Source organism: Lacerta agilis, chromosome 1 (assembly GCF_009819535.1).
Source record: "Lacerta agilis isolate rLacAgi1 chromosome 1, rLacAgi1.pri, whole genome shotgun sequence".
Lineage (NCBI taxonomy): Eukaryota > Metazoa > Chordata > Lepidosauria > Squamata > Lacertidae > Lacerta > Lacerta agilis.
Window position 1 is genome coordinate 101,542,805 of NC_046312.1, and position 24,715 is coordinate 101,567,519.

At 41.6% G+C, this 24,715-nt stretch overlaps 1 protein-coding gene across 1 annotated transcript in view; it reads left to right on the plus strand.

Annotated features, from left to right (window-relative positions):
* Positions 1–260: 260 nt before the first annotated feature.
* The window catches only part of FMNL2 (formin like 2), a 78,397-nt gene continuing 53,942 nt past the window's right edge, over positions 261–24,715 (plus strand). Inside the window, exons 1-5 of the mRNA XM_033165101.1 lie at positions 261–369; positions 15,874–15,954; positions 17,858–17,934; positions 20,772–20,855; positions 22,865–23,017. Of these exons, the coding sequence (XP_033020992.1) occupies positions 292–369; positions 15,874–15,954; positions 17,858–17,934; positions 20,772–20,855; positions 22,865–23,017 (473 nt within the window). The 5' untranslated portion in view covers positions 261–291. The remainder of the gene's footprint in view (positions 370–15,873; positions 15,955–17,857; positions 17,935–20,771; positions 20,856–22,864; positions 23,018–24,715) is intronic.

The following is a 24,715-nucleotide window of genomic DNA, read 5'->3' on the forward strand; positions in this document are numbered from 1 at the left end:
CCCAGTTCTGGTTCACGTGAGAAACCTCTGAATCTTGACCAAGTCTGGATTGATTCCCCTTGAGGAGGGGAAAAGTGCCTTGTTTGATTCAACTTCTCTTCCCTGGCAATTCTTGTTTCAACATCCTTTTTTGTGGAATGCTGTGGATTAACTCTGTTAACCGAGAATTCAAAGGAAAACAATTAACGTTAATTGCAACCACATTGTTATGGCCTGTTCACATCAGACCTCTCTAAACCTTAAGCCTGCTGTGGTCACCCATGTTTGCTTTCTCTTTCTCCCCAGAATGCGATGAACTTGCCTCCTGACAAAGCAAGGCTGCTTCGACAGTACGACAATGAGAAGAAGTGGGAGCTGATCTGTGATCAGGTAAGTGTGACAACCAATAGGTTCTTTAAGGCTGGTCTTACAAACACGGTCCCTATGCCATGATAGTAGGTGCCTGGGAAGCTGCCTTATACAGGATCAGACTCTTCATTCATCTGGTCTAGTAGTCTCCATTCTGACTTGCAGCAGCTCTCCAGGTCTAGAGCAGCTTTTTTAAAAAGTGCCAAGGATTGAACCTGGTACTTTTCTCCATGCAAACAAAACCAATGCTTTCATTAAGTCTCTTAAAATATTGGGGTAGCTGAGAACAGAAATGGAATGGGTTGTTTCTGCTAGGCAGAAGACTTCTAATGTAGGGTTGATTCATGCAACCTCTTGAGTGTATGGTAGCTGTGAGAAAAGCCTGTGTATGTGGCTTCTAGTCTCTGATGATCCAGTTGTGTGCACCCACTGCTGTGTTCAATATTCTCCCCCCCCCTTTTTTTTGCACCTCAATCCAAACACCTCTTTTTGAGCAAGTACAGACTTTCTTGGTCATTACCACATATCCTTTGGCTATGTGATTTAATTTAAAGAGGGAAAGGAAAGCAGCCACCACACCTTGAGGTTGAGAAGTGGAAGCTGCAGAGTGTGGATGATGCTCTACACCCAGAATGTGTGATTTGCCAGTGATGGTCAGGACTAATAAAAGTGCCACAAGTGTGAAAAAGCCAAGGGGAAAGATACAAATCTTTGGGCTCTAAACCCACGTGAACTGCATTAGCTCAGACTACAGGCCAGGCCAGTTGTAAACCCTCATTGAAAGGATCCTCCCCATCTGTATTTTAGAGCATGTGTGTTTTATTTCCCCTTTGCAACAATTTTCTTCTTGTTGATTGATATAGTACAGGATATGGACAGTGTAGCTTTCTAAGCTTTGGCGTAAAATGCAATAGATTAAATGGTTTGCTTGACCTGAGTAGAAACAAGATGGGTTCTGTCTATTTCTTGGCAGACACAATTCCAGGTCACAGTGTCCTGAATCACGGGATACCTGGAGGCAAGTCTTGCTGGAGTGAATACTCCCACAGCAGATGCTAGTGTGCAGGCCAACAAGTCGAAAGTCCACTCAGGCCAGATTCCCACCTCTGCATCCAATCCAGGGGTCAAGGCACCTGGAAGTCATTCCCACAAAAGAATAGTCTCCAAAAGTTCCCTGGAACATCCAAGCAATGGTCCAACCAACGTGGCAAGTTGAGCAGACCCAGCACCTCAGCTCTGCTTCCCTTTTGTACTTTGCCTGCTGACTGCGGCATCTGGGCTTGATGAGGCAGGTGACCCTCATCTGTTCCAAACTCACTCCAGCTGAGGAATCACACACATCCTCCCAGGGCTAGTGAGTCCTACCTGACAGCTGGGAAGCTGGGCTGTGGGCCTTTGCTTGCCTCAGCTTCCTAGATCATCCCTACGCTTCAGAGCCCTAGGGTGTTCATGGAGCCAGAGGCCCCTCTGGCTCTGGTGATGGGTCTTTCTGTTTTGGTTCCTATGCACTGACCCCATCCCCTCACCATGCTCTGTCACCCGGTGAGTACTTCCTTCCCTATCCTCTGTTTGCTTTGGTGTGTCCCAGTCCTCGCCAGGATCTCCTCCCTCTTCCCTGTCATCCTGCTAGTTCATGGCACAGCATGATGATCACAGTTGGTCTCCTCACAAAGAGAAACGGAGGGATCAGTAGTCTGTTGTCCCCATTTCATTTCCAGAGACTAGGCCACCACCATTGTTAAGGAAAGGGGAAAAGCCTGGCCCTGTGTCATACTGTTTGGATTGCTTAACTTGGGCCAACTTCTGCAGGATGTAGAGAAGTGAAACATTTGCCTCCCCTCTTCTTTAGTACCTTTTAGTCTTTTCTGAAAATGATGGAATTGCTGCCAACCATTCTGAGAATAAGTAGAATATGAAACCATGGTCTTTGGGGATGCGCGGTTTCCTGCCACTGCACAATTATTACATCTGCAGCGGGCCAAATAGAAATACAGCATCATTTATTTATGCCCGGCTGGGGAAGCATTAGGGTTCTTTGAATCTGAAGCAGTCACTGAAACAAAGAAGGGGAAATATTTTACAATAAAGGGGTATTTGGCAATCTTGGAAAGGCTCTGTTAAACAGAAGACCTGCAAACAGAGGACTAGACTCAGCAAATTTGTTTGCACTTAAGCACTTCTGAAGCTCAGCCAATGGGTCTGCACATAGTTTCATAGAGTCACCCCAAATTAATAACTAAAACCAAAAGCAACTCACATGGGATATGCCTTGTATTTCCCCCAGTGCAGTTGTCATTTCGTCTTGGAGCTACAGGACTAGCAGTTTGTGTTGGTTGGATATTCCATGCAGAACATTTAAAAGCATTGTACAGCTTACAATTGCAATTTACTGAGACACTGTGGCAAATTGCTTAATCTGCTGTAAGTAACTCATTTCCTCGGGGCTGTTTGCTTACAGCTTGCACAGTTAAGAGCGAAAAGCCTCTATGAATTGTGAGCTTTGTCCTCGGTTGTATACACTGTCAGCCAGCAGGATTCAGGAAGAATGCAATAGCTATATGGTTGGGGCCCAGGCACTGTCATTCACACCTCAGAGTCAATTGTGCTCATTTGCAGCACACAGCCCTGCCATTTCAGATAGAGATCAGTAGCCTTGGAGTCTGCAGATACATTGATAGCAGGGTTCAGGAAGGCAGGTGAGAATTTCAATCAGAGGAAAGGGGTGGGGAAATCTGAGAGATACTCTTTGAGTATTGTCATTTCGTTGTCTGAAGCACCTTGGTTCATCAGAGCCCTGCTGTTAAATGGCACTTGCTCTCATCTCCCTGTTCAAATGAAAGGGGGAGAGTTCCAGAGCAGTTATGATGATTCCTCCTATGCATCCCCTTTGCCATTCCTTTCCACCTCCACCAGGACTGTAAACATCAAGAGCTTCTGTGCTGCAGCAGCCCCATCTGCGGCTGACCTACTGACTCCTCGAGGCTCGTTGCCAGTGGGTGTAAATTAGAGCAGCCATGAGGCAGGCATTTCATAAAGAGATTCGGATGAAGCATATGGTGCATGCAATATTTATATCTCTAACCATGCAATTACAGCACGTGGTTAAAGCAGATTTGGCATGTCAAACAGCAGAGACATAATACTGACGAGATCCTATTTGGCGGTAACAGACAGTTTATTCTTCTGATAAGTATTTGGTTGTTGCTAGGACCCTTTCCAGGAAAGGAAGGGGCACACTTCTTCCGTAACCTGCCTTATGAATTTGAATCACTAGCCTAAGAAGCTGAGAACCCTATAAGAGAGATTTTGGACATTTGAAGCAGGGGTGTGTGTGTGTTTGTGTGTGCGTACATGTGTAAGGGAGAGAGAGAGAGACCGAGACCTGCTTCCGTTTTCTCACATAGCAAAATATTATTTAGTTTAGTTAAGAAAAATGGTGAATAAGGGAAGACATCTGCTTTGTGACTGTGAGAACAGGATGCTGGACTAAGTGGACCTTTGGCCTGGTTCACCAGGCTTCTCCTTATGCTTTTGTTTATTTATTTTTTAAAAAACCATCCATGAGAATTCTCACTTTAACTTGGGGTGGGGGAAAGAGGGCTCATTTCAGAATCTCATCATCCCAAAGGCAAATAAAAATTACCCCAACTTTTATAGTTCTCCAAGCACCTGAGATTTTGGATAGTTCTGGGATTGCATGTTAAAATGTTGCCCCCACCTGTCTGTTCAGCTAAATAAGTAAACAAATTAAGATCAAAGCAGGCACCTGCATACTTCACAAATGCTTTCCCCATGAAACCTGGATAGGAGGAGAAAGAGGAGGGCTCCTTATTGCGACTTCAGCAGATAAGACTAGGGTGTAGGCATTTTTTCCCCCAGAATGGGGAGAATTGTGAAGTTGTTTTCCTAGAGAAAGCTATTTCTGCAGTTTGGAATGGTAGGAATTTGGAAGGTGGGGGAATCAGATTACGTTTCAATGCAACACATGCACTAGGTAGGGCAATGGGAAAGAGCAATACGAAAAGAAATAAAGGTTGTATTTGCCTGTTCTTGACTGCAAATTCATTTGCCATCTTCAAGTAGGACCTCGATGACTAGGGCAAGTGTGAGCTAGATAAGTGATGAAGGAGTTTTCTTTCATTGGCTCAGGAGAAATGTGATCATTGCATCCCTTGTGCTTGACTGGTACAATCAATGTTGGTTATTAAGGTTTGTGGGGAGAAGATTAGGTGTTTGGAACCCTTACAAAGTTCTTTTATGCCCCCTGATGGGTGGTTGGGGCATAACAATGCAGTTTCAAAAGGGAGATGTGGGGGGAGGGAATGCTTTTTTTTTTTTTTTTAAACCCTTAGCCCTGTAAGCTATGTTGACCTGAAGGGTGAAGACTTGAGTAAGCTTTTGTCCAGTGAGCTCTTTGTGCAGGAATTCAAATAGGGCGCTTCCGTTCAAATATGGCTTTCCATTTGATTACCAGTCCTCTGCCCATATCACCAGACTGGTCGAAACTCTCAGGTATATTCAGAGTAAGAGTGTTTTGAAATGCAAGCTTTGGAGACTACCAAAGGAAGGAAAGCTACAGGATTCATAGTAGAGGGCTGATGTGACCAAAATTTTGGACTGGGTATAGGGGCACTCAAGTAGATTTTGAATCCGGTCTACCTAGTCAAAGTCCTTGTCCAATAAATGACACAAGTGTTCCTGGAGACCGTGATTCTAAATTTTTTAATGTTCTTTATTAATTTTTTGTGTGCACTGCTTAGTTCTGTCTGTGGTATGTAGTTTTACTCTGCTTTTATATAGTTTTTTTTAAAGTCTGATGTGAAGGCTGTTCTTTGAATCTGTATTGGAACCCCTCCAATTATATTATATGCAAAAAAGGACTTAGATGTTATTTTATCTATTAGAAGCAGAATACAAATTTTATAAATGAAGGATGGAATAAATTTACCTCGCTCCCCCATTACAATTTTAGACCTACACCTTAAGGGCTTTGTGGACATGTCTAGGCAAATGTTCCCTTTTGTTTAAGGCTAAAGCCCCAAACTTTTCTTCCTTAGTTCATTATGCCTAAATTGGCGTTTAGCCAATTAGACTAAAGAAAAATAAAACAAAATATTCCACTGCTTGTCCTCTTGTGGAGTTGTTAACCTTTTCTGCAGCAGTGGGTAGGATATCCTGGAATCAGCTGTTCCATGTTCTCATTTATGACTCGGTTTCCACCTTCTTTAGAAAAGATTTGTTAGTGACAAGGGAATACACACACACACACACACAATGTCCACATTGCATTAAAAGGTGGGCTATTTTTAGAAACTAACGGCATAGTTCTTGACATAAAACACGTCAATGAATCTTGGAGCACCAAGAGAGTGGAATTTGAATTTTCATTTGTCCGAGTCACATTATTTGGGCGGGACACACACACACACACACACACAACGCCTTAATGTTTATAATTCTGTTCTGCAGACATTTGGAAGGAAAGTTTTTCTCTGTTTCTCATAACTATTAGAATTTGTGGACATCCAATGGATGTTCGAAGATTCGGGGCAGATAAAAGAAAGTATCACATAGTTAAACTACAGAGCTTGCTTCCACAGGAGGCAGTGGTGGTCACCAATGGTGGATGGCTTTTTAAAAAGGAGTAGGTAAATTCATAGGGAATAAAACTATCAGTGGCTACTATACACAATGGCCATGTTCCACCTCCACTGTCAGAGGTAATATGCACCTGAATACCTGTTGATGGTAATCGCAGGTGTGGAAGGTGGTTTGGCACTTAGGTCCTGCTTAAAAGATCTTCCCACAGGCATCTGCTTGGACAGTTTGAGAATAGGATTCTGGACCAAATGGGCCATTGGCCTGATCCAGCAGTCTGTTGTTACATTCTTATGAAATTATAACTCACCCACACCTGTAGATTAAATACTGCCTAAAAACCAGGATTGCAAAGCAGACTGTAGTTATGAAATCCTGGTTTGTAAACAGTGCTTAAACCAGAGTTTCCCAGTTTAGACAACACAAGTAACTGTGTTTGAACAAACAGGGAAGTCTTCTGTCAAGCCAGGCACACAAGGGGATGAGGGAATGGTTTTGCCTGCTCCTTGCTCTTGTTCTAGCAAACCATGGTTAGACAAAGTACACAATCTTATGTCTGAACAAGACTGTTTTGAACTGGGACTTTACAAAGCATTATTTTGAGAGTTGTGGAGTTCCCCCCTCTGGAAATTTTCTAGACTGAATTTTGTTTTGTTTTATTTTATTTTATTTTAAAGGGGCTGTAATTACACAGCCGTTTTTGAAAATTGATCAGGGTACTTACCACCCGATGAAATTATCTTTATTTGGCTGTTTTATTTTGTGTTTTTTGAGAAGTACACTCGGAATCTTTGCAGTAAGACTAAATTTAAATAAATATATAAGCAAATGTCAGCAAATTTGTGATTTCAGATATTGTGGGATTGAACTTTTTGTATTATTAATATTATAAATGAAAACCCTTGCAAGCCAGGTTGTGTCTTGTGTTGCACTGGGGATATGTTTCTGCTTCTGCTTCAGAGCATGTTAAGTTCCATCACTTCTTGCTGAACAGCACATTTGTATGCAACTGTATTGGGATTCCCCCTTTAGCAGTCCCAGAAGCATGTGGTGCTAGCCTTGTTTGGTACAGCAGACTCAAACAGCAAGTGAATTCCTGTCAGAGGATTTTTTTTAAAAAAGTTTTTATTTTAAATCAGACTGTCATACTGCATATGACAGACCACATCCACAAAATCTCTGCTCTCTCTTTTTTCTTGTTGTTCTTCCTCTACAAAATAAGCCTTTTACTCTCCAGTTAAAATTATTCAGCCATTCTTTCTAGAGAAGAGATGTAAGCATTGGGCTGTATACAAATTGTTTCCATAATTTTTGCTGCGTTTGTCCTTCCGTTTATCTATATCTCTCTCTGTAAAATATCATCGTATTTATTTCTATATTAAAAATACATTAGATGCCATCAGTTCCTTTATCGGTTCATAACAAATGCTAAAAATAGTAGCAGCAGAGGAGGAAAAAGCCAGATTAAAACAATGTAGAACTCAGTGTCTAAAAGGCTGTGCAAATTTTAAGAAGGCCCTTTCCTTGTGCTGTGAAGACATCAGACTCTGCGCTGGGTGAGCCTTCCTGAGGAGTGCATTCAAGAGTCAAGGCACCACAGTCAAGAAGGCCCTCTCATGGGTCATTGCCTGCCTGCCTTCTGAACATGAGGAGACTTTAAACACAGTAGTCTGACTTGTGCAGATCTTGCTTTGTAAGTGGGTTCCAACTTCCCTAAGAAAGCTTCATCACCACGTTCTTTAAGCCCTGCTGTGGTTCATGTTAACTATGGGAAACGAGCCAAAGTTTGAGGTTTGCTTTCTTCTCTAAACCAGGATTGGGTAGAGCCATATGCAGCCCTTCAGGCACCTGTATCTGTTCCTTGGAACTGTCCTTAAGCCAGCCCTCCTCCCCAAGCCACATCCATCACATCACTGCCTCTTCCTTTTGCATGAATAATAATAATAATAATAATAATAATAATAATATAATTTATTTGTACCCCACCCATCTGGCTGAGTTTCCCCAGCCACTCTGGGCGGTTCCCAATCAAATGTTAAAACAATACAGCATTAAATATTAAAAACTTCCCTAAACAGGGCTGCCTGGAATGTGTTTTTGAGCTGCAGTAATGCCTCTTGCTTGCCTAGATAGTGTGTGTCTGTGTGTCTGTGTGTCTGTCTATATCTATCTATCTATCTATCTATCTATCTATCATCTATCTATCTATCTATCATCTCTCTCTCTCTCTCTCTCTCTCTCCCTACTCCCTCGGCTAGTAGGGTGGAGTTAATGGGGCTGCATTACTCTTATAGCTTCCAAATGTTGTGCATCACTGCTGGTTACTGAACCGTGGGGAGTTCAACATGGTGTAGGTGAAGCAACGAATTGACCCTTCCGCTGCTCCATTATACTGTTGAGCATCCTGTAGCATTTCCCCTTCTCAATAACCGGAAGCGCCATGTGGTGTTGTCAAGGCAGGAGACCAACCCGTGTTGCCTTTCTGGCCGCTACTGTGTATACCTTTGAGTTTTGTGTAGCAGGAACGGTAGACTGTGCTACATAGGTGGATGTCACACCCAATGCCCTGCCCATTTTTACTCTGCCCACATCTGTCATGATGCCACTGGAATATGTTCCCCACATTCCCATGTGGTCCTCCCATCCGATGGCCCTAGAGCATAGTTAACACTGACCATTGTTCGTAACCACAATTAACTGCAAACGGAAGCATAAACTTCCAATCCCCTCCTTGTGGCTGCGTTCACTTCTGTTAGCACTAAAACTATGGTTTTGGCCAGTTGCCTCCATGCAGGGTGGGAATGATGCCTGTGTAATATTTATCTACCACAACAGAACTGTGTGTTCCAAGGCCCTAGACAATGGCAGGTGTTCCACATCAGTGTGGTTTTAGGCTAGAGGCAGGTCACTCCCTAGAGAAAGCCCTTAGCCAATGGGTAAGGCTAAAGCACATTTTAGGAAATGCTTTCTGTTCTTATGTTATGCAGATGACCAAGCACTGCTTTTTTTTAAGTTAATTTGCTTTGGGAAATGAAAAGGATGTATGGAGTGTTTTGAAGATAAATTGTAAGGATATACTCCCTGAGATTTCCTTTAACAAATGCACTTTCATCCTCTTATTACTGGTTGCAAACTGCAGTTTGGACAGGCTCATACCATAACATTTTCTGATCATTAATAGAAAGCATTCCACTGCTGCCAAAAGAATACAGGATTTCTTGACAATTAGACTAAACACGGCAACATTGTGTATCTATTGAGGAACTCCCAAGAAGATACAGATTCTTCAGACTAAGGAGGGGACAACTTTTGTTCACAACTGGTTTCACTATTCCATTTTTTAGTATGCCAAAAAATGGACTAATTTTATTGTTTGCTATTATCTCTTTGAAGTCTGCTTGTAAACCATTTTGTAGCTGGACTTCATCTCATGTACTCTGAAGCCAAGTTTAAACTCCCTGTTATTTCCCAGCTTGTAGCTCCCAAGCTTTGGCCTATTGATTTAGCTGATAAGGCATTTTTTGTTTGTGTTAAATATTTATAACCTGGCTTTTGAACACACAATCCCTAAGGTGGCTAAAAACAAATTAAACCAATAACTTCTTTCTTTTCTAAATTTATATCTTTCTTTTCCATCAAGCCAACAGATTCCAACACTTAATAGTGGCCATAAACAAACAAACTTATCAGGCCAAAGACCTGTCAGAATACAGATGAGGGCTATGCATGACCCCTTCTTGGCTGGGTGAAGTTGTAGGGAGGACTTCTGCAACTTTTGTGGAATACCCACAAGAATCACAGCACTTGTAGGGCAGGGGTCAGCAAAGTTTTTCAGCAGGGGGCCAGTCCACTGTCCCTCAGACCTTTGGGGGGGGGGAACGGACTATAATTTGGGGGGGGGGGAAATGAACAAATTCCTATGCCCCACAAATAACCCAGAGATGCATTTTAAATAAAAGGACACATTCTAGTCATGTAAAAACACACTGATTCCCGGACCGTCGGCAGGCCGGATTTAGAAGGCGATTGGGCCGGACACGGCCCCTGTGCCTTAGTTTGCCTATCCATGCATGTGCAAAATGACATCACGCGCATTCACAGAAGCACCAAATCATGTCACGCACATGCGCAGACGCGGCGCTTCAGGATGTGGACCTTTCAGGTTATGAACGGGGCTCCGGAATGGATCCCGATCGTAACCAGAGGTACCACTGTACTAAGAAGTGAAGTACAAAAAGGCAGATACCAAGGAGTTTACAATCTCATTTGCTTACTTTCGGTGAACATGCTTGCTTCTGTTTAATTGGTAGGAATGCAAATCGCCCATGTACAGTTGTTCCTTCAGGTAAAGCAAACCTGTCAGCCAATTTTTGAAAAAATATATGGTGTGCTATAAATATGATTTCCTGGTGGAGAAGATGGAGAATTGTTTCTTCTGTAGCATGGTTGAACTTCACATGTTCAGTATCTGTACTTCACCGTCCCCCACCAACCCTGTCACCCTGAATACACTTTTACTTTTTTCAAATGTGAAAGTGATATTTTTGGGTGAAATGGGTAAGTACTAGAGTTCTTCCCACCGGTCCCAGAAGATATAGGTTTAGATTTAGAATTCTCTTATCTTGAATATAGAACCTTTGCGCATTTAGGCATGGAAACTCATTTTTTAAAAGAAACAATTGTTGGCTCTGTTTCATTTCTGGAGCGTGTAAGTGTATTGAAGTTAGAGGTTCAGTGTAATTGGATAGGGATTATTCTTAGATTTGGATTAAGGCAACTGATTTCAAATCTTGGGACATTCAGCAGCTGTCAGAGATTTGCCGTGCCAAAAAAAGTAATAGAGTGCTCTGTGTACATTGGCCTGATTTTCATTTCATGGAGGAAGGAATACAAATGTTGCTTATTAATAAGGAAGCACTCGTCACTCTGTTTCGAACATTATGCGATTACTTATGGTTACAATGAATATTTGCATGTGATGTGTGTCTCTCCCCCCCCCCCCCCCCCGGTTTTTTGTTTTTAAGTGATGCCATATCCTGCCAGGATAAGACACTGAGACTGGTGTGTGTACATGGACTCTTGGCCTTTTCTACATAGGCTCAAGCACAGACAATCCTGAGTTTTTATTGGTGCTGATCTCTGAGGTCACCTTGCCCTGACAAGTGTGTTTATTAAATCATTTCGCCCTTTCTCTTGAAAGCTGAGAACAAAGTATTTGTTGTTGCAAGAGGTAGGTCTTTTGTCATACATTCTAGTTCCGCTTTGTAATATTAACAGTAAGAATGGGAAATCAGTTCAGAGCACCCTGAGACTGTCTCCAGTAATGTAACTCAAGTCATCTGCCACCTGCCAAGTCACCTTACTTGGGTTTTACATTTCCTCCCACTTTCCCCAGTGATGTGACCTTTAATTGTTCTTTTACTACTAGTTGAATGATTTGCAAATTGGGCTAGGCTTGGCGCAGACAAAAGACTTCATGTTTTTCTGGGAGCATTTCTAGTCTGTATTCAGTGCAGATCTCCCTGGAGTGTATTTAGCCTTCACAGTGATCGGAAAACTCCAGCAAAAGCTCAGACTTCCAGATCTCTTCATTTGCAAACCGAAATGAAACAAAAGGAGTTGAAAGGGTTCTGCAGAGAGGAAATGAGAGTGGAGGGAATGGCTTTGCAGACAGTTGTAAACAAGTTCGAGCAAACAGTATTCCCATCAGAATAATGTGCTCTCAACAGCCACTGTTTTAGAATAGTTATCTTGTCTGCTCTAGGGGAAGTTGGCAGGAAAGCCATGCTTTCGTTATATGAGTTTCTAACTAACTATTACATTTTGTGGATTATGCATGCCGGGTTTATGATTCAGTGAGCAGTTTCCCACATGGTTGGTCAAAGAAGCTTTATGCACCAGGGAGCAATAATGTGAAACTTGCAATTTCTTCTGTTAGCTTCTTCGAAGATGATTTTCACATTGAGGATGATTCATAGAAACAACAATTCTAACTCATTTGAACCACTTCATCAAGTGTGAGTGTCATTGGCAGTTATGGCTATGGGCAGCAACAATTTCAGGGGCAATGGCAACACTTTTTAGGGACCTAAGAAGAATGTGATGGATCAGGCCAATGACTCATCTAGACCAACATCCCGTTCTCTCAGTGGCCAGCCAGATGCCTGTGGGAAGCATGCAAGTGGGATCACACTCCCTTACAGTGGTCTCCAGCAACTGGTACTCAGAAGCAACTCTGCCTCCGACCACTGCTATGGTCATTAAATATACAGTGTGCCTACATAATAGGAAAGCTTGGGCTGTTGTTTACATCTAGTCTAGGACATATTAGCAATTTGGGATGTTGGTGGTCAAGATACCTACCTGGTGTTTGAGGTTGATGTTGATGATGATGTAGTAATGCATAATAATAATAATACATGTAATATTTTAGGTTTTTTTGCTGGTCTGTTGTGTATGCTGTGCTACTAAATTGTTTGGCTACTGTTTGGTTTCCTTCTTTTTGGATTCTTTTGGGCTGAAGAGTAAGAGACCGAATGCTTGAAACAAAGAAAAAAAAAGTAAACAAGAATAGTGACATGGGCAATGTAGTGAACATTTAATACTCCCAGTTCTTGAAATAAATTGTGTATCACTTCTCTTCCTCTCGTGTACAAATGCATCTTCCAACTTTGACCATGGTTATAAGTTGTTGACATTAGAACTAACCATAAAAAGTACTATGGTTTGCATTTAATGAGGCTTTAAATATCAAACCCTGCTGAAACACTGGATTCAATTCCTAGTTAGCATCAGCCATTGCAGTGCCTTCTGTATTACATTATATAGGTCTGCAACCTAAAGGCATACTCTAAGGTTCTGTTCGGGCATTATGCCTGAATAGGGAAAGGCAACACGGTTGACATCCTCAAGGTCTGTGCATCCAGCCTTGGCTCCAATGTGCACAACCCCTCCATACACAACATAAGAAAAGCCCTGCTAGATTAGACCAAATGCTCATCTAGTCCAGCGTCTTGTTCCTGAAGTGGTCAACCAGATACCTGCGGGATGCCCACAAAGAGGACATGAGCACAATAGCACTCTTTGTGATCCCCAACAACTGGTATTCAGAGACATAGTGCATCTGATGCTAGAAGTAATATACTGTAGCCCTTGAGATTAGTAGTCATTCATAACTTCATTGTGGTAGAGACTTCCATAACTTACTAGCTGCTGAATGAAGACATGCAATGAAGGGGTCTTCTAGGTGTGTTTGGCTGAGCTTGCTTAGAAGTCTCCCGGAGAGCAGGAGCACTGGGTTATCAGGGTTCCTTATCACAATGAAACTTCTAAATGTGTATCAGCCGTATACTTTAAAGCCCCATTCAGACCTTTCCCTCAATATGGGAAGATTTGTGGTGAAATAAGTGTGGTTGGCACATAGGGGAATGCTGGGGGCAGGACTAGTGTTCATGGCCCTGCAGACCCTACTTATGCTGCATGACACCTGAGTAACGTGCTTTTCCATCGTATGTTGCTTTATGTGTGAAGAAAAAAAGCGGAATCTTCTTCTAGAGTTGGCTTTGTTTGTTTGCCCACATGCTACCCTTGATTATCTAGGTTGGATATTCAAAAAGGGTTAAGCATTTATTTTTCTGCTTGCTTAAAAACACAGACATAATTATGCATGCACACATAGTGGCGGCGGCGGGGGGGGGGGGGGGGGTGAAAACAGCCATAGAACTATTCTGGGGAATTAAAATAGTGCAAGGTGTCAGCCAGTTAGTGCTGACCTGCAGCCACCTTATGCTGCAGACTTGCAGAAGTCATGATTTCTAAGCATTTACTAGATTTGCCTTCCACGTCCTAGTTCACAAGCTTTAGATTTCCACACATGACTTATTTCTTTTTAATTATCTTAGTCCCCACTTCTTACGTGCTAGCAAATTATTAGGATGCATGGGACTATTCATGGAGGCATAAAGGTGGAATGATGTGACAAAGGAAAAGGGATGGAAGTTATAAAGTATGCCAACAGGCTCAGTCATAAGTGGATATTAAACACTGTGTAATTTGTGAACCACTGCTTTAAGGAAACAATGGATCCGTCTGTTTCAGTCTTCAGGATATGGTTATCAGTATTTAGCATTCACTGGGTGTTGATATTTGGTAGATATGAATATGATAAGCATATTAATGTGAAGGATTTGTTGTTGACATAAAGTGGTGTGTGGTATTATAATTCATCTTTATGAATTTAATCCATATTTACAGAAGATAAGCAGACACTTTAAAAATATAACAATATGCTGTACCAAAGCAACACATAGTGCTGGAATCATAGTCACACTATGCAGTTATGAGATTAGCATATGAACAAAAAGGGCAGTATTCAGCACGGAAATGGTTAATTGCCCTCCTGTGTGCTTCTAAACTCTCTTTCCAAAAGTCTCATTTTAAAAAAAGGTTGCTAGTTACTCTTATCAGAAGGTACTCATTCCAGTGGTTATGTAAATTGGAGGAAGGATTAGAGGTGGAGGAAAATTTTGTTTGGTCCTTATTACTAAGTGACCTGATCTAATCTGCACATGAATCAGACCATAGTTATCCATTTCCCCTGCATATCTGAATTTTGCAATACCCTTTTTCTTTTTTAAACTGTGAGAACCATACGAAAATGTGCAAAAGAATAATTGCATATTCTTGAATAAAATATATGTAGAAATACATACATTGAGATGAAACATGCATTGAAATCGTATTTATCTTGTGATGTATTATGTAATTAGGTAATATTAAATAGGAATTTTATACAGTCGAAAAAGAATTAACAGTTTAATGTGAAAATGGGATTGAACAGACTCACAGTGTTGGAAACTGAGATATGAAAGCTAGGAGCTAAATGTCACCTTAAATCTAGGTTATGGGTGCAACAACAGAATGTTTATGTGCACTTTTTTAATAACAAGAATACAAAGCTGAAAATAAATGAACTGCAGCTAAAATCTTATATTCATTTTTCACATGGTCTAGTCCTTCCCCTGCCCACCCCTCTAATATTCTTAAGAGGGTCTCTTCTTCAGTCTTCAGAGAGTGGCTGGAAGTGGGGGGCAGAAAAAGGTCCTCCTTTCCTTCCACTCTGCAGTTTTAATCTGAAATGTTAGGCGCATTACTGGGCCCAGAGCTCAGAAACTGCTTGCGCTAATGAAATTCCTTGTCACAAAATGCACCTAGAACAATGGGAGTTTCGAACACTGCAGACTCGTGAACATGCGGAACTGAAATGGACCAGAAATAGAGTAATCTGTCCATTGCTGGCTTGTACAAGACATGATCATGGCAAATACTTGCTTTCTGTCAATGATTTTCATTGTATTTCCAGATTGGCTACAGTGATAAATTAAACAGATTTAATAGTTTTTGTTTATTAGTAGCATTTGCCATTTCCTTTTCTCTTACTGTCCTATACATAATATTCTCATAGTTTAGTTTACCCTGCAAAGCCAGTAGCAAGTTGTAAAGCACAACGAGGTGTTGAAAAAGAAGGAAGGGGGGAAGGAAGGAAGGAAGGAAGGAAGGAAGGAAGAAGACAAAAAATGAACTCAGAGCTTGTATGTTGAAGTTGGTAGCAGAAACCTCTCTTTCTCATGCAAAGCTTTTTCACGGCACACATAATTATCCTATGGTATTAATTGAAACAGGAGGAGGTGACAGAGCTGTTAACTTGCATAACTGTGGCTCATTTTTAATTATGACATATTTAATTTTTCCAGAGCATTTGGACTCTGGGGCCTTTCTTCCAGTTTCTGACACCTAAAGAAACTGAAGATAAAATATTAATTAAATGAAAACAGCAAGTGAAGAATGGCACATTCAGTTATAGTATCTAGCTATAATACATATGTAGTAACTGTTTGGATGCCTAACCATTATTCTTCTCGCCTACAGGAAAGATTTCAAGTCAAGAATCCTCCACACACATATATCCAGAAATTAAAAGGCTATCTTGATCCAGCTGTAACTAGGAAGGTAAGAGATTTTATTTTGTAAATGTTTGATTCCCCTCCCTCCATTTTCATTTAGGAGTAGTATGTAAAATCAGCCAAATGAAGCAGTTAACCAGGTGTGGGGAACTTTTGGCCTTCTGGATGTTGCTGAACTGCAGCTCCTTCAAAACCAAAACCAAGCACTGCCAATTGTCAGTGATGATGGGAATTGTAGTTCAGCAATGTCTGGAGTGCAAAAAAAAAAAAAAATGTTGGAGATGAGGGGGTGAAGGTGTTAATGTTGTTTTTTTTTTAAATGCTTCCTACCTCTTCTATGCACTGACCCTCAGCCCTGCACATTTGAAAATATGGAAAGCTTGCATGCTGGGGGACATTTTTGGGAGAAGGGCTCACTTAAGCCTTCCTCTAGACTTGTTAATGCCATATGTGCAAGGTGGTTTGTATTTTTAACAGAAGCATTCAAACATGCATACTTCTGTCCCACATCTTTGTCTCCTTTCCCCCAAAGATAACCTTTGTAATTTTTATGTACGCTGCTTCGAGACTTAGGGCATTAAGTGCTATATAAATGCAAGCAAGCAAGACCTGTACCCAGGAAATGTCTAGTCAAAACTTCACCACCTGATTCTGCTGACATGATGGAATAAGTGGTGCATTCTTTTATATCAAAAGGCAGGTCCCATCAGGGTTCAGAAGAGTGTGTCTTCCTTGCATATTTTTTTTTAAGTGAAAAGTTTATATTTCATTTTATAGTTGCATGGCTGGTTGGGCATTGAAGGATGTCTTTGCAGGTCAGTGGGCAAAGAATTGATGGGTATTACAAACCCAGTGGACTTCTGGCATAAGTTGAAATGAAAGTCGTTTGGCACAAGGTTTATGGGTTGCAGATCTCAGCACCTGTAGGCTGCAAGTTAAAATCTAGTTTAGACCCAGTAGCACACAGGCAGGCAGTGTTGTGCTTTAGGGATTGGTGTTACATGAATCCTACATTGTTGTTACCCAGATCATAGCTGTCAACTTACCCTTTTTTGCGGGAAATTCCCTTATTCCAGCACCGTTCCCACTGCAAAAAAGGGAAGGTTGACAGCTATGACCCAGATAGCAACCTGGAAGTTTAATTCTGCACTAGCTGGAGCTTCCAGAACATTTGCAAGGGTTACTCATATAGAGCAGTTATCCAGTTGTGAGGTTATTGGAGCGTGGATTACTGAGGCCATAGCTGAGGAAGCAGCTGGAGGTGCACCAGGGCCTCTAGGGTCAGCAGAGATTCAAGGAGAACCTCCAGTTTATGCACCTGCTCCTTCAAGGGGAGTTCTGCCCCTTCTAGAACAGGCTGTCTCTCTTAATTTCTGGATTTGGGAACTAACTGTCCACAGCAACCCAGCCTTATCAGGATTCAGTCTCAGCTTGTTGGTCCTCATCCAACTCATCATGGCTTCTGGGCACTGTTCTGTCACTTAAGCTTGTCCTACTCCAGGTGGATTGGAGGGAGAGAGGGAGAGAGCACAATAAAAACACATTTGCCGTGTGTGTGCAGACTATGCAGTGAAATGTGTATCTAAATGTAACTGTAACCTTCTCTCTTATACTGTATGGGTAATAGTCAGGATGAAATATTGGATAGCTTTGGGGAAAGTGTTGTGTAAAAGATAGATTTTGATTTATAAATGTATTTCATATACTATAAGTTTATTTGTACTAGAAATTGGGGGGTATGCGTGTGTGTGTGTGTGTGTGTGCACGTGCGCGCGCGCACACACACTCTACTGGCTGTCTGATTAGTAGTGTAATTCTTCAGAATTTAAACTTAATGTGCATCTTAATGTCTTATGTATTCTCCATGTCATGGGAGTGTGAAGGTTTCATATACCATCTACACTCAGATATCACACTCAGGCATTGTTTTCTCTCCTTGCAAATTATAGAAATTTAGGAGAAGAGTTCAAGAATCTACACAAGTATTACGAGAACTAGAAATTTCTTTAAGAACCAATCACATTGGGTAAGAATTATTTTATTTTATTTTACCTTTGTTGATGTTTGGGCAAAAGACATTTATCGCAACCTGTCTAAAGCTTCCTTGGGCCAGCTGTGTATCTTCATGGCTCAAATGGAACCATGGTTCAAATAGTATTATGACTGTGGGTTTTCAAGCTTTCCTATCGGAACCCTTTCCTCATTGGCTTACCTGCTGAGGTACTCCTAAATATCTGCCATTGACTCCCTTGTGTTACAGAGCATTCTGGGACATATTCCAGAGCATGCACAGTACATATAAAGTACTGGCCAGGCCTGTGGAGCCTCATTGTAACACATCAACTGAATTATCTCATGAATATGTCAGACCTAGACCCTGTAATCATGATCTGAGGCCCTTCTTCGTATGCCTCCTCTGTGAGAGGTCCAGAAAGGAACAACATAAGAACAGGTCTTTCCTACAGCGGCTCTCTGCTTGTGGAATGCTCTCCCCAGAGAGACTCACCTGGCACCTTCTCTACATATCTTTAGACACCAGGTGAAAGCATCCCTCTTCTCAAAGGCCTTTGGCTAATGAAACTTTCTGTGGCATTATTATTGGGGGAGCTATTGTTTTTGTTTGTTACTATGGTATGTATTTTTATGTTTTTATATTGTAAACTGCCCTGTGATACTCTGATTCAAGGTGGTATAGAAATTTAATAAATCATCATCACTCACGGTGGGTAAAAATGTTTTTTCCTGAGTGCCTTGGTTTCATTTCATTTTAAAAAATTCAATTATTTTATGAATAATATTACAAAGAGTTAAAGTAAAAAGAAAAGAAAAATTAAGAAAAATAATCTATAAAACATTTTAAAAGGCAGAGAAAAACAACAATAACAATATACCTCGACCACCATTACACATCTTTCCTTTGGGAACCCTGAGAAGGCTTTCAGAACCCTCAGGGTTCCCTAGAACACAATTTGAAAACCACTACTCTGGTTGGACAGTGTTCTTGAAGCTACCAACATGAGTCTGACCAAACTGCGGGAGGCAGTGGAAGACAGGAGTGCCTGGCGTGCTCTGGTCCATGGTGTCACGAAGAGTCGGGCAAGACTAAACAACAACAACTCTGGCATATTTTTCTTTCCTTCAAGGCACTGTGACTTTGTGATGTGGCCTGGTTTTGCATAAGTGTTGTGCTGCTCAGGCAATGAGAATTTAGAGAAACACAATTCAACAACTGCAGTCTTGCTTCAAAAGAGAGCTGCATTTTAAGTGTGTTGGAACACGTCCCCCCCCCCCCCGATCTTTCACAAACTATTTTTGTTAGAAGTTCTGGCTCTCTTTCTCTCTCTTTCTCCCCCTCCCTCCCCCACCTTTTGCAAAGCCCGTTTGAAGTGAAATTGACCATGAAATACCAAAGCTAGGCCAACATTGCTAATACATAGTTGGCATAGCAGCCAATGTTTAGGCAATATCTTTGAGATGACATGCCAATGAAGTCTGTAAGCAATTGTAGCAGTTTTGTCATCAGCTGAATGTCAAACTTCAGTAATATTTCCCAAACCAAATATGCAGTAGAAGTTGTCAGTATATCATATTTTTTTCTTTTCTTTAATGGAAGCTTGCCCGAGAGTTAACTTTTTAAAAATGCCAAGCGAAATTTATGACTTACACTAATGTCTTGCCAGATGTTAGCTGTGACTGAAGTGAGAGACTATTTCTGCTAAGTTCATTAGGACTTTGAAGTCAGTGGCTGCTGTGAAATTCTTTTGTGTGTGTCAATGTGACTATTAGCTTGAGCTAATTGGTTGTGTGCAGCTATCCGTACCTGTACACATGAATCCTTTGAGACAGAAAATGGCTTCCTTCCATATGTGGTGAAATGTCATCCGTACCATGTGCTCCTGGTCCCATCCATCGAGAGCATTGCTTCTTAAAACTGTGACTGATAGCTCAATCCTATACCTGTCTACTTAAAAAGTATAAATGGGCACCCCCATTTAGGCTGTATGTGATTACAGCCTAAATCACTTGCTGTGAAATAAACACAGACTTTGGGCAATCAGTATTCTCCCCAGCCTTTTCTTTCTTCTCTCTCCCCACCCCCACCCCTCAGCCAATTTCCCATAGTTCCCAGTCTGAGGCAGGGTACCCAATAAGAAGGCCTCTGCCTAATCTATGTCAAATGAAAATCCATTTTGAAAGATTCTATACTGCTGTTCATGTAGTATATACTAGGGCAGTGTACAGCCTGATAAAAAAGAATACTGCATTAAAATAAATCAGTACATACAAAGTAGGAATCACTGATGTGGTTGCTTTGGCTCAGGTCCAGTTATCCATGCAGAAAGACCATTGAAAGTTCAAAAACTCATTTGTTTTTTGAGGTTTGGGGTTATAGTCCAGTTAACATATTGGCTTGGGTTTTGCCGACGTGTTACTGTTGACCAACTTTCTCTGTTAGTGCATTTCCAGGTTTTTCAAAACGATAAAATATCCTTAGCATCACATTTACATAGAGATGGCAGAAAGCCCAAATGATGCTTGCTTTCCCCCACCCCGCCAAGCTGGTTAAATTAAAATAAATGAAATACCTAGTAATTGTGCTGACCTCTAATGATAACCATAAAATCTTGACTATTTTACCTTGCCTAATGGTAGGGTTGGCTCTGAGCATGTGCAGTGGCCTTGTGATTTGGTGACACCGTTACATTCCATGCTGAAAAGTTTCTGGGAGTGAAATTACTAGCTTTTGCAAAATGTGTTTCTTTTATCCTGTAATTACTGGGTTCTTTTTTTGTGTGTGTGTGTGTGTGCAGACTTGCTTGCGCAAGTACAAATATGCTGATCTCTAATGGTTTTCCCTAACAGGTGGGTCAGGGAGTTTTTGAATGAAGAAAACAAAGGCTTGGATGTTTTGGTAGAGTATTTGTCTTTTGCACAGTATGCAGTCACGTAAGTAAGACCCGGCTTACGCAAAGCAAAACATTACAGTGTAGAGTGATTTGCTGTTTTGGCCTTGCTAGTGCATCACAGTGCACTAAAGGATGAACACCCTTTAGTGCAATAGTTTATCGTTCTAGCAATTGATGGTCTTCCAAAGATTGCTGCTAGAAATCTCCTCTTTGTGGGGGTTACACAATGCACTGCTTGTCTCAGTATGTTGTATCAGCAGCATATAGGAAACACCGGATACTGCGCTTGTTTGTTCATCTATGCTGAGATGAGTTCGGCCTTCTGCATCCTTGCCCAAAGTAGATAGTTCCATACCTTCAGAACTTACCCATTCGAATGTTCCATGGAAGCAGTGAAAGCAAAAGCACAAGTGAACCGTAGACCTGTGTGGGACACAGGAAGCACTTTTGCCCAGTATTGTCAAGTCTTGCATTAGTTGTCCAGAGGTTTTCCCCATCACCTGCTACCTGAAACCTTTTAACAAGAGATGCCAAGTGTTTTGAACCAAGGGTTTTCTATATGCAACACATCTGCTCTGCTGAGCAATGGGCCCTCTCCAAAGCTTTTATTGCACTAATTTCCCCAAGTGAGATTTCATATCTTAAGATGCAGTGGGCTCGCAGTCTCGCCATGGCTGAGACCAATGAGTTCCACTTGGTATGCTATGGCAGAACTGCAGAAAGTAGAACCACTTTGCAGTCAAGCTTCTTCTTGCCACTCTCAAAGTATTTGAATTAGCCATGAGAATAGATACAGTAAGATGATGGCAGTGGTATGATTGCTAGTACTGGGCAGAAAATGGGAAGTGAGAGGAGTCTTATGGAGCTACATGCTGTTAGCTCCCCATGTGAAATCCCCTTGCAGTGCTGATCTACTGGGGAAGCAGAGGAGAGGAAGATGGCCTGAACTCTGCTTCAGTCTCCTGTTTTGCCTCTGTGCTGTCCAGCCCTGAATGTTCTGAAGCAGTGATGGGGAGCCTGGGGCACTCTGGATGCTGCTGGACTACAACTCCCAGCATCCCGGACCATTGGCTCAGCAGACTAGGGCTGATGGGAGCTGCAGCCCAACAGCATCTGGAGGGCTTACAGATTTCCCATCTCCACTTCAAAGGATCATGAATTCAGCAACTGGCAAACAAGTTTCTGCTTTATTTGCAGTTCTCCTGGTTCAGGGCCTCAGGTTCTTAAGACGAAGAGAATTTTGATTTGATTTTTAGGACATATACAGACAAAGGTGCTTGGTAGAGACAGTTGTTTTGTTTGAACTGGAACAAAGTTAATGGCAGGACATTACTGATTTGGGGGGAGAGGCACGTTGCAAGAAAAGAAGTGCTTGCTTTAAAGACTTTCACCTCCCATATTGAACCAAGAGCAAGGCGTTTTACTCATCGTTTACTCTTCCCTAACATGGCATGCATGGAGAATAACCTCAGAGCATATAAGAAGGGAAGAGATGGCTCTGCTTTCAAAGAGCAGTGCATTGAGTAAGGGCTGGGGAAAAAACAAAACAAAGGAAGAGCAGAAATGATTACATTGAATGCATTGCATATGTTTGGAGTTTGGTCTTGGCCATTATACAGGGATAAAGACTCAGCTGCATATTAAGATTTGAAACTAAATTAGAAAGCAAAGCTAATTGATTAAAAAAAAAATATGAAGAGAGCCCCGGAGATTTGTTTTCCTCCAACAAATCAAACAGTTTTGAAGTTGGAAAATCTGGATAAGGTTGTAAGATTCTTTCTCAGTTCTAACTGCACGATGGCCCTCTCCCTGTTTCTCAAGATCCAAATTTACTGTGAAAGTAGCACTTTGTTTTTAGCTCAAGGGGAAATAACGTTCCAGTGCGCTCTGTCACTGTATCATTGACTGTAATCTGCTGGGACAGAATAAATCTGCAGATGTTCAGCAGCAGGAAGGAAAAAGTTGTCTACGTCTCTCTCTTCTTGCTTACTTTCTCTTTTCTCTTTTTGTGTTTTGCAAACCTGCATTGAAATGTTCATTTCCGTTTAGATTTGACTTTGAAAGCTTGGAAAACAGCATGGAAAACTCAATGGATAAATCTAAGCCTTGGAGTCGATCCATTGAAGACCTCCATCGAGGAAGTAACCTCCCCTCTCCCGTTGGCAATAGCATTACCCGCTCTAGCAGGCATTCTACACTACGGTAAGAAACCAAGGTGGCTCCAGGGAACAAGATTGTGGCTTCATGAAGGGGAGAATTCAGTTGAATATTACATATTTTGAGATTGACACCAACCCTCATTATACAGTTTACATATTTTGATGACTACTTCATCAAAATTAAATTAAACATTATCTGAGGAAGCTAATTATTTATATTGTAGTGGGCTGAGTTTGTAGTATGCTTGTGGTGTTGTTGTTGTTTTTTGCAGGTGATTGCTTGGCTAATAATTAACATGCCCCTAGGAGTGCCTTTTCCTTGGTGTTGTGAAATTAACAGAGCGATAAGGCTGTTGTCCCATACCCGCTTAACATGTTACTTCTGAACTCAATGAGGTTTCCTTCAGAGTAGACACCTGTAGAGTTGAACTGCGAAGTCCTTCCACACTGAAGAGTCATCTGGTTACATTTCTACAGCAAACAGCCTTTTGGAGAGCTCTTACTACCCTTTGGCATGGATATACCAAAGCATAAATAAATACTCAGAACTAATTTGACCAAGGCTGGCAAGATCTTTGAACTATTACATGCCAAACCCATTACTTGTGATATTTACTATACGGAGGAGCTGGAGGAGTGGAAGCCCATTAGGTGGATCCTCCCAACAGTATCTAAAACCAGTCAATTTATTTTGACTCCTGAGGCAGAAAATCTTGGAAGCACCTCTCTCCGTCCTTGGTAGTAAAAATAAGAACAGTATTAAATTGAATAACTACCAGTTTGCTACCCTTTCATGACACTCTGAATCTGTTTTGTGAAGTGGCTATGTCACTCTGTTTAATGGTAGATTGCCCTTCCAAATTGTTATTTATTTAAATGTAACCTCTTGGCACTTTCTCATTTCCTACAACACTCCCTATGACCTTTTCCCCTCAGAAGGGAGAAGAGAAGCTCTCTGGCTCAAAAGGATAGTGGGTGGAAAGAAAGGAGGACTGTTTGGGCATGAGTGCAGAGCAGAGGGACTAGACTGCAGAGAAGCAGCCTCAGGCACTTCTCATCTCCTTCCACCCCTTCCTTCCCCTTCGTTCTCTTCCTTCCCTCACACTTGAGGAATCAGTCTGTCAGCCCATCATCCATTTCATCTTCCTTTCCCCTTCTCTCCCATCCAACTTGTGCACTAGAAACTCTCTCTCTTTCAGCCCTCTCTTCACCAACTCTCCCTTCTGTGTATGCCTATGCTCTTTGCTTTTGGGGAGCTGCTCCTGCTGGTGTCAGCGCAACCTAAGGTCAAGGCGAGGCATTGCTGAGGGCCACCACCAAGTAGGCCAAGATCCGCTCAGGGTCCCTAGTTCAGCTCCTCTGAAACAGCTTCTTCACCGCTGCTTATTGTTCTGTGGTTACCGTGTAGTATCTCTTGCTTAGTATCTATCTGTGGTGGGATATTCCCTCTAGTACTATTTCCTTTAGCACTTACTATTCCCTCTAATACCATGTAGAATTATCTATATGGAAAAACTATGCCGCCATTGCATAGTTGCTTTTCTTCAACATCACTTGGAAATAGTGAATGCCTGATCAGCAGGAATTGCGCATGCACAAGCTAATTTCCCTAATGATTTACCTCAAATGCAGCCTGTTTTTTTTTATTCAATGCAAGTACAGTATCAGTCTTAAGGTGGCTATTGATAGTAAATATCAAATTGATTTAAGTTCACTGCTCCTTTTTGAATATTGCTGGCTG